Here is an 11,067-nt window from a genome sequence, read left to right as displayed (position 1 = left end):
AGTCAGTAGCCGGTTGGTTTCACAGCTTGTGGACGGCTACATGCCCACTCCGCGCTGCAGAAAACTCGTTAATCTTCAACTATAATACTTTAAAAAGAGCGATCCCATTCACTACGCATGGAAACAAAAGTGAAATTTTGGGCTCAGCGTCTGTTTCTACTACTACTCGAAGTCTACGTCTGTGGCGGTGAGTCATCTTCAATATAATAATATTAATTAATTTAACTCTGTGTGTGCGTGCGCGAGTCACCTCTAACTAGGCCCATAGTTATTTGACCGATATGTTGTTCGAAAACCTATGAAAGAAACATATGAAGGGGCAAAGTTAATCTTGAATTGCTCATTCAATGAATCGAGATTTGAATGATTTTGTTTTAAATTGTGTGGCGCATTTTTCAATACTTGTTAAACTTTAATTAACTAAAAGCATTCCAGGGTTTCTATAGCTGGCACAATATTTGGTCACAATGGAGCCATTTCTAGATGTATTGATTTTTTATAAACGACACGCTACAAGAAAAACTTTAAGACGGTATTTGAAGGACTAACTCCTACATACTCACCTCGGGCAACTTTATTAAGCACATATTGAACATGTGTGCTCGTTATAACAAATATCTGATCATCCATTCATATTGCAGCAACTTAGTGCTTTTAGGCAGTAGACATGGTCAATATGGCCTGATGTGGTTCAGTCTGATAACCAGAATCGCAAAGAAATGTGATTTCCGCTTTGATCCAACTCTGACAGCGGCATGGTTGGGATTTTCCCACACAAAGGTTCACAGATGATGATCTGAAAAAGAGAAAATATCCAGTGAGCAGTATTCAATCTACAAGTAAGGTGTACTCAATAAAGTCTCTGGTACATGACTGATGCATACATATTCTGTTGTACAAAAACAATACATAGATTAAAAAATTGTTAGATTATGAATTACAGGGGTGAGGTATTGCAGACATTTTGAAGTAGGAGGACCAAGTGAAATAGTAATACTGGACAAAATGAAAACCATCCTCAGGCTCAGGAGCAGCAATGAAGCTGCGTACAGATGAGTTTTGGTGAAAGTGTTTAAAGGTCTACAGATGATTTTAATCACATCATATACTGTTGGGTAGCTTTATCTGTAATTGTAATGACAATAATGATACATTCATTTATTTAAGTTGAATTGAATATCACCATTCCAACTGCCTGTGTCACCACTGTGTGACCACTCAAGTGCTCTTTACAGAAACTTTTTTCTCACTCTGGGGCTGCATTTAAAAACTGATGTAAAACTGGTGGAGGAGAATGGAGGTGATGAATAAGTTAACATCATAAACAAACATCCTAAGAGATTAGAGAGGGGTGGAGGGAAGGATAGGGAAAGCATCCCATCACTGAAGGTATGGGACTGACAACATATGGCCAATGAGGTTCAAAAATAGTAAATTATGTTGTAAGTTTTTGTAAGACTGATCATTTTGTGTCTAACAAGACTTTTGGGAATTTGCAGATGGCTCACAGAGACCACAGTGTTCTGTTAAACTTGGGGAAATATGTGCATCTTCTGACAGCGACACCGAGCTTCAGTTCCAACAAACTCTTACATGCAATAAGAATGATCACTGGAGATTGAAGAAAAATGACAAAGACATTTACTTCTGTCGATATGGACACCACGACTTCCCTGACGACTCTGAGAGAAGCAACCTAAATTTCACTAAAATGAGTGGTTCATTTAAGGTTGTGAAAGTGCAGCAGTCAGACACAGGACTGTATAAGTTATGTGACCACAATGACAAATGCACATGTGTTCAACTGGGTAAGCACTATTGTTGTAAACAGTCAGTTTTTATATACAGAAAGTGACAGATTTTGGACAAGAAGAAAGTAGATACGAGGAATAATGAAAGAAAAATACTTGGCTCTTCACATCTTTCTCTGTGTTTTGTTCTTTTAGTCATGAGACCAGATGGAAAAAGTTGTGACGAAGCACCAGGTAAATTTTTAAGGACACGTTTCTTGACATACTGTCCCTGTGTTACATCTTTTTAAATTAACAGAACATGAAATTTCAAGATAAACAGTTACAACAACAGGACTTAGTTTGTTAGTAGCTGCTAAAAAGTTTTAATGATAGATGTTTGTGTAATCTGACTCAGATTTTAAATTCCTAATTGAAGTATTAGGCCTTTCCTTATGATTTGTATGCTCTAACACTGTTGGAGTAAAATTGTTAAATGTTGTCATTGTGTTACTTAAATTTGTGAACCGTGCCTTAAACTGCATGGTTAGATATTCTTCTGTTCCTCCCCTACACATTTATGATGCTGGGGGAAGTAATTAGCTGTTTAACTGCAGGCACATTCCATGTGAGATCCTGGTTTCTTTATCTTCTTGGGAATGGTTACTCCTGGTCATTTGGGGGGCTCGCCTATGGTTATATATGGTGAACCATTAAAGTTGAGCCATATACTGGAGGAGGAGAGATGACACTTCTGTGATCAGCAGGAAGTTACACACAAACGCACACAAATCAACACTGCTCAAAAAATTAAGGCAACTCTGGATCCTCAGGGTGTAACACTAAGTCAGTTAAATGTCGGGGATATCAGTCTCTCTGGTTAGAAAGCAATAAATCATTGTGAATCCGTTTCACCTGCTTTGGTGTAAATTAAAGTGACGAAAAATGCACCAGAGAGGAAACAACAAAACCAACTCCAAAAAGGCCTCTCCTGTTTAGTTTTTTGCTAGGATTTTTGTCACTGCTAGTAGAATAAGATGGTATAGTGCATCAGGAAAAATTAATCTCAGATACATCCTCTTTCCACTGATCATCTGTCAGATTTTTCTACAATTTGATTGGAGTCCACCTGTTTTAAATTTATTTGATTGGATGTGATTTGAAAAGGCACATCCAACCCTTGCAGAGACAGGTGTCTTTACAAGATCCCATAGTGGACAGTGCATGTCAGAGCACAAACCAAGCCATTAAATCCAAGTAATTATCAGCAATTATACCATTTCTGGAGCACTCTATCAATCAGACCTGTATGGTAAAGTGGCCAAACAGAAGTCACTCCTTAATAAAAGTCACACAACAGCTCAACTGAAGCATGCAAAAAGGTGCCCAAGGGTTTCTCAGACTGTGAGAAACAAAATTCCCTGGTCTGATGAAACAAAGATCAAACTCTTTGGCTTGAATGCCAAGCATCATGTCTGAAAGCAACCACACATCACCCGGCCAGTATCATCCCTACAGTGAAGCATGGAGGTGGCAACATCATGCTGTGATCTTCATATTATGTTTTAATGGCCCTTTTTATTAATTGCAATTTTCCCTAATATAAACTTTCTTCTAATTTCTCAGAAGGTCACAATGGCCAAGAGATGAATACATCTTTAGACTCAATTAACCCTGCAAACAATAGTAAGTAAATCCTCAGTAATTCCTGAAAAAAATATTATTAGGGCTGTATATGACATCATATTTCTTGTTTTGAGCACAGAATGGTTCAGACTCCATTGTCAGTGTTGTATTTGTATTAAGAAGGGAAATTCCCATTGGAGGTGAACCAGTTGTTAAGTTTAATGGTTTTGTGAAAACTTTGTTCGAATTAGGCAAATAAAACATTAGTCTTGGGTCCAAATGTTTAACATCAGGAGTGATGATTCTTCTGTGAGTATGTCAGCCTGCTTTAGTCTTTATTTGGATCCACTTTCCTAAACTGCACCTAATGACAGCTTTACTGTATATTAACTTTACCTGCAAATGTCATGAATAAACGTATCAGTCAGCATTATTTTTATAAATCATTTTGGTAGTTAACTGTAGAGGTGGGTTCAAAAAAATAGATTTTTCAAATTTAAAATGATTTTAGCTTGTACAGTGGGATGCAAAAGTTTGGGCAACCTTGTTAATAGTCATTATTTTCCTGTATAAATTGTAAATTGCAGGTACTGTATAATGCTGATTGTTCACCTGATGGCATGTGCATGGACATGCCACCAGGGCTGAAAGCCGACATCTCACATGTCAGATTCTGAAGCTGCCATCAAAATTCACTGAACCAATGGCAAAAGAAGATCAAAATTATGCATCACATTTGATAAATAACACCTTTGCTGTTTTGCTTCCACCATGACAAAATCACACTTCCTGCACAGCTCTTTCTCTCTCTCAGTGTACACAACAACAGTTTCCCATTCCAAATCTCTGTTTTCTGCATTATTTGCTTGCTTATTACGCACCTGTCTACCGCTGTTTACACTGTTTACAGTGCTGTCATTTGTCTGTCGGGATTCATGCTGTTCAATACTGAAGAACTCTTGTTGTTTAGCCTTAATCATCTCTTCTTTTTCTTTCAGGTAGCATCAATGGAACCATAAGTGGAAGGCTTTGTCAAATTCTGTTTGTTCTTGTTGTTGTTCTTGTTGTTCTTGTTGTTGTTCTTGTTGTTCTTGTTGTTGTTCTTGTTGTTCTTGTTGTTGTTCTTATAAAGAAGAATCGTGAATCAAGTAAGTCACTTTATGTATATTTGAATCAAAACCCCTAGAAATTAAATTTTTATGATTCCATTGTGTTTGCTGAATGCACATGCACATTAACCAGGTGTAGACCCTGTACTGCAAATACATGGGCCAGCACAGGACCACCAGAGTGTCTGCAACTGGCCTTGTGCTGGCCCGTGTGTGGGCCACCTGTGGCAAACCTGATTTGGGCCTCCAAAGGACCATCATTCTTTGCAGTATGTTGGCCATGTGTAAGTTGTGTGCAGCCACGGTCAGTTGCAGACACACTGCTGGCCCAGATGTCAGCCTAATGTGTACCTAAATCAAGCCATATAATAAGAACTTGTGCCAGAACATAATAGTGCAAAAGTAACATGACGAAACTCTGTTCAGGCGGTGAATGGACATACTCTTTTATAGCGCTTCTCTCTACTTAAAGTGCTCTATACAATATGCCACATTCACGCACTTTCTCTAAACTGAGTGCTTCCTAACTACATTCATACACATTCACACTCTTGACATGCAGACTGGAGAACCCAGGGATCGAACCACTAACCTTCTGATCTAAAACAGGAAATTAGGAACATAAACAGTTCCATCATTGCCAGACCTGACCCACATCTGGTTGACATACACCCTGCCATGACACCAGTCAGAAGTGCCAGCTTGATGCCAGATCCGAGTCAGACCTGTCTTCTATTAGCCTGGGCCATATAAACTAAACCATAATCAAGCCAGATATGGCATGCCATCACATAGGCAGTGCCATCTATGCCAGGCCTGGCCCATATCTGGATGATATACGTCTTATCATGCCAGAAGTCAACCAGCAGTGCCGGCTTGATACCAGATCCGGGCCAGACCTGCTTGCTATGTGGGTATAGGTTATTGATATGACTTTTTATTTTATTATTTAATAACAAAGTCTCATAACCGGATCTTTATCAATATGAAGACATATTGTTGGGAAAGGTCACTATGGGTAATTATAATTTAGGATTTTACAGAATATCAACTTTAACTCTGATCTTACACACAGCACAAGCACAGCACACGGATTTGGAAATGGGTGCAAGGAGTGAAGCAGCGAGGGATGAAGAAAGGAACAACCAGGATATGATCAACCCTCTGCTGGGAAGCAGAGTGCAAAGTGAAAACACTGCCTCATGATGGAAAACTGCTTCATCACCTTCCTAACACAACCACAGAGTAATCTTCTTACAATCCTTCCAGCTCCTCTGCCAAACGAATGTCCAAAAATCTCATAAACAAGCTCTCCTTTTTTCTTTCTTTCTTTTTAATTTGAAAAGGATTCATAGTTGAATCAAGGATGTTAAAGTTAACTAAGTAAAAAAGTAAAAATACTATCAAAGAAAAATATTCGCAATTCACAACATTTTCAAACAAGCATAAATGAATAAACCCACCCTGTAAATTACCAGAATCTAAAATGATTGGAAAACAAAAATTTTAAATCAAATTATGGCAGCAGCACTTGTTACTATATTCTCCATATTTATCTAATCTTCTCCATACATACTCACCCCCTCGTACACTTCGCTCTTCTTCAGCTTCCCTTCTGTCTGTTCCACCTGCTCGCCTGACTACTATGGAACTCAGAGCCTTTAGTTGTTCTGCCCCGAGACTTTGGAATCCACTTCCACCAGATCTCCGGACTGCAAACCGTCTCACCACTTTTAAATCAAGTCTCAAAACCCATCTATTTAGAATTGCCTACCTTTCAAAATGATTCCATCTTAGTCTAGTTTTACCTTGCTTAGCTTTTATACTTTCATGGCTTTTTTTCTTCTCATTCACCTTATGTTTAAATTTTATTTTGCTATGTTTTATTATATTGTATTGTTGCTACTGTTATTGTACTATTGTAAGGTGACCTTGAGGGTCTTAAAGCTGCCTATACATAAAATATTCTTATTATGTGATAAGTCCTTTATACAACACTGGAATAACAAACTGAAGAAAATCATTTTTAAAGTGCTCAAATGAAGACCAGTGATGCAGACTTAAAAATATTCAATTGTGTTAATTCTTTAGGTTTGTCTTATTATGTCTTATTATCCTCTGTGCTCTGTTCGTGTCCCCGAGTTTTGTGTGTAAAACAGTCTGTGAGTTTCCTTTTTTTACTTTGTGGGTCTGTGTTTCATCTTGTTAATTAGGTTCAGCTGTGCTCCCTTCCTGTGTGTCATTTCCTCATTACCTTGTGTGTATTTATAGTGTGTGTCTACCTGTGTTCCTTGTCGCGCCGTCTGCATTACTCTGTGTTATTTTGGTGTTTCTCCATGTCTCTCTGCTCGTCGCCTCGTGTCCTCCCTTTGTGTTATGATTTCCGGTTTGGTTTTTAGTTTTCCCAGTTTAGGTTTTGCCTGGCTTGTTCTTCATTTCCCATTTGTCACTTTGCAACACTGTAAATAAACCGCACTCTCATCTCCACCGCTGTCTGCAACTTGGGTCCTCATTTTCTCCACCACACGACTGCTGCCCCAGCCGTGACATTTAATTAGTGAAGATTTAGATTTTTAATATAGCATATAAGTCTAATGAAAAATGATACTATACAGTTATAGATATAAAATACCCAGCAGTATATGAATTTCTTTTGTGTGAGACATCAGTTGGGCGTTAACAGCAGCTAAAAAAAAGAGCTAAATAAATAGATAAATAGAGATAAGTAACTAAATATGAGAAACCAGAGAAAAAGTCTGAACTGTACATTACTGGTCACTTTGTTGGTTACTTCTGTTTAAATCCATGTTAACGGAAATATCCAGTCATAAAATGGTACCAACTCAATGCATTAATGTAAGCAGATATGTTCAAGAGGATCTAGTAATGGAGAAGAAAGGGATTTAAATGACATTAATATACCTTGTTATTCCGGAGAAAAAGCCAAAAGGCCGTTAGACTCAGGCTAGTCGTGGAAAACTAAACTAATAGAAACCAGAAACATTACTGCTGGTAACACTTACCCAACCCATACTCAAAACGACGGCAGTATTACGGCCATCTGACTCTGACCTGGTGTATGATTTAGCCTTTTTAGAAACTGATGGCCAGATTGAGCTTTCTGACGCATTAAAGCTTGTATTGAAAAATGGTTCATTACTCGAATTGTTTAAACACAGTCCTCTTTGGTGACCAAAAATATGAAAAGCAGCTTATGTTTACAGCTTAATACGAACTGCTTCATTATGATTGCCCACTCTGCGGAGCTGAGTTGATGACTTCTGTTTAATACCATGTGACATTTCTGTCTGATGTTGGCCTACCATTGTAAACATTCCTTATTTAAACAATGCGACATCATGTGTTCTCCCTTTGCTTGTGGCTTCTTGATGTTTTTTTCAATAGATGAAAAATACATCATATAAAATGTTGTACAAAAAAGTCATATAATAAGCTGGGAGCGTGCTTGCGCTGTGACGTCCCTGCCTCCACATGATTACGTAATTAACCAGTATCAGAGTACCATTAAAGAAACTAAAAGGAATTTAGTTTTATCTGTCAGACAAAAAGTACCATCTGGTGCTCTGAAGAGAGATGCAAATAAAACTGAAACTGTAATAGTGACTCAGTTTTCGTATATTTTTCTAGACATTCATGTTGCAAAAGCTGAAAACCTGCTCCATCCATATTGATGTAATCTTACTTACTCCAAAACACGCTGCGCCAATAATCGGTCCACCCCAAGGATCGGGTCCCCCGACACAAACAGAGTGACATAGTGTACGCTGTTAAGTGCCAGGAGGATTGCCAGGATTTATACATTGGGGAAACCAGATAACCTCTGGCAAAGCGGATGGCACCACACAGAAGAGCTACCCCGTCAGGCCAGGACTCTGCAGTCTATTTACACCTACAGGCCAGTGGACACTCTTTCAATGATGAGGATGTACAAATGTTGGACAGGGAGGAACGCTGGTTTGAGCGCGGAGTCAAGGAGGCCATTTACGTGAAGAGGGAAAGACCATCTCTGAATATATATATATATACACACACACACACACACACACACACATATATCCATAGGTGGATGGATAGGATATGGATAACAGACAAACAGAAGAAGACGGCTGTAGTGATCGATGTAGCGGTTCCGAATGACAGCAATATCAGGAAGAAGGAACACGAGAAGCTGGAGAAATACCAAGGGCTCAGAGAAGAGCTCGAGAGGATGTGGAGGGTGAAGGTAACGGTGGTCCCCGTGGTAATCGGAGCACTAGGTGCGGTGACTCCCAAGCTAGGCGAGTGGCTCCAGCAGATCCCGGGAACAACATCGGAGATCTCTGTCCAGAAGAGCGCAGTCCTGGGAACAGCTAAGATACTGCGCAGGACCCTCAAGCTCCCAGGCCTCTGGTAGAGGACCCGAGCTTGAAGGATAAACCGCCCGCAGGGGCGTGCTGGGTGTTTTTTTTTTTTATATATATATATATATATATATATACACATATGTATATATATATATATATATATAGATAGATATATATATATATATAGATATATAGTTAGGGGTTGGGGAGCACACACACTAACGGAGTTATGGCACAGAACACACTGGGAGCAAGGGACGAGCACGATTGGAAAATTGCACTGTGGAGTGAATTGGACTTACCTGTCTATTTCACTGTAAATAAAGTGCACTGTGTGCATCGCAGATTCCTGCATTTTGGGTCCTATTTTCCTCATCCCCGCAGACTGTCATGCAGACCGTGACAGAATAATCCCACCCCCAAACCACCATGGACCCAGCAGACTCAGGAGTTGCCTCGGAGGAGGGATTGCTCGCGCAGCTACAGGGAGTGCAGAATTATTAGGCAAGTTGTATTTTTGAGGAATAATTTTATTATTGAACAACAACCATGTTCTCAATGAACCCAAAAAACTCATTAATATCAAAGCTGAATGTTTTTGGAAGTAGTTTTTAGTTTGTTTTTAGTTTGAGCTATTTTAGGGGGATATCTGTGTGTGCAGGTGACTATTACTGTGCATAATTATTAGGCAACTTAACAAAAAACAAATATATACCCATTTCAATTATTTATTTTTACCAGTGAAACCAATATAACATCTCCACAAATATACATTTCTGACATTCAAAAACAAAACAAAAACAAATCAGCGACCAATATAGCCACCTTTCTTTGCAAGGACACTCAAAAGCCTGCCATCCATGGATTCTGTCAGTGTTTTGATCTGTTCACCATCAACATTGCGTGCAGCAGCAACCACAGCCTCCCAGACACTGTTCAGAGAGGTGTACTGTTTTCCCTCCTTGTAAATCTCACATTTGATGATGGACCACAGGTTCTCAATGGGGTTCAGATCAGGTGAACAAGGAGGCCATGTCATTAGTTTTTCTTCTTTTATACCCTTTCTTGCCAGCCACGCTGTGGAGTACTTGGACGCGTGTGATGGAGCATTGTCCTGCATGAAAATCATGTTTTTCTTGAAGGATGCAGACTTCTTCCTGTACCACTGCTTGAAGAAGGGGTCTTCCAGAAACTGGCAGTAGGACTGGGAGTTGAGCTTGACTCCATCCTCAACCCGAAAAGGCCCCACAAGCTCATCTTTGATGATACCAGCCCAAACCAGTACTCCACCTCCACCTTGCTGGCGTCTGAGTCGGACTGGAGCTCTCTGCCCTTTACCAATCCAGCCACGGGCCCATCCATCTGGCCCATCAAGACTCACTCTCATTTCATCAGTCCATAAAACCTTAGAAAAATCAGTCTTGAGATATTTCTTGGCCCAGTCTTGACGTTTCAGCTTGTGTGTCTTGTTCAGTGGTGGTCGTCTTTCAGCCTTTCTTACCTTGGCCATGTCTCTGAGTATTGCACACCTTGTGCTTTTGGGCACTCCAGTGATGTTGCAGCTCTGATATATGGCCAAACTGGTGGCAAGTGGCATCTTGGCAGCTGCACGCTTGACTTTTCTCAGTCCATGGGCAGTTATTTTGCGCCTTGGTTTTTCCACACGCTTCTTGCGACCCTGTTGACTATTTTGAATGAAACGCTTGATTGTTCAATGATCACGCTTCAGAAGCTTTGCAATTTTAAGACTGCTGCATCCCTCTGCAAGATATCTCACTATTTTTGACTTTTCTGAGCCTGTCAAGTCCTTCTTTTTACCCATTTTGCCAAAGGAAAGGAAGTTGCCTAATAATTATGCACACCTGATATAGGGTGTTGATGTCATTAGACCACACCCCTTCTCATTACAAAGATGCACATCACCTAATATGCTTAATTGGTAGTAGGCTTTCGAGCCTATACAGCTTGCAGTAAGACAACATGCATGAAGAGGATGATGTGGACAAAATACTCATTTGCCTAATAATTCTGCACTCCCTGTATGGGATTACTGCCAGAGCGTAATCCAGGCTATAGATCCATACAAGAGACACATACAGGTAGTGTTTTTTTGACAATTACCTCTCATTCACATACCTTCACTGCGGACTTTTTGGACATTAACGAACTAACGCTAATAGTCACTAATTTGAGGAATAGTTCTAGCTTTGAATTGTTTGGCTTGGGCGACCCAAGCAA

At 39.7% G+C, this 11,067-nt stretch overlaps 1 protein-coding gene across 1 annotated transcript; it reads left to right on the top strand.

The window, feature by feature from the left end:
* On the top strand, window positions 1-6,952 carry LOC112843287 (uncharacterized). The gene is made up of 6 exons (XM_025901697.1): window positions 1-187; window positions 1,500-1,808; window positions 1,947-1,985; window positions 3,357-3,416; window positions 4,355-4,504; window positions 5,541-6,952. The coding sequence occupies exons 1-6, from the start codon at window positions 118-120 to the stop codon at window positions 5,669-5,671; spliced, it is 759 nt and encodes a 252-aa protein (XP_025757482.1). The 5' UTR covers window positions 1-117; the 3' UTR covers window positions 5,672-6,952.
* Window positions 6,953-11,067: the final 4,115 nt, after the last annotated feature.

Source organism: Oreochromis niloticus, linkage group LG3, assembly GCF_001858045.2.
Source record: "Oreochromis niloticus isolate F11D_XX linkage group LG3, O_niloticus_UMD_NMBU, whole genome shotgun sequence".
NCBI lineage: Eukaryota > Metazoa > Chordata > Actinopteri > Cichliformes > Cichlidae > Oreochromis > Oreochromis niloticus.
The sequence above is the reverse complement of the archived record's forward strand: the minus strand, read 5'-3'. Positions and strand labels throughout refer to the sequence as shown.

Coding starts and splice junctions, on each gene's coding strand:
- LOC112843287 (XM_025901697.1), top strand. CDS start 118: ATGGAAACAAAAGTGAAATTTTGGGCTCAGCGTCTGTTTCTACTACTA. Junction 1,986..3,356: donor AAGTTGTGACGAAGCACCAG/GTAAATTTTTAA, acceptor CTAATTTCTCAG/AAGGTCACAATGGCCAAGAG. Junction 4,505..5,540: donor AAAGAAGAATCGTGAATCAA/GTAAGTCACTTT, acceptor TCTTACACACAG/CACAAGCACAGCACACGGAT.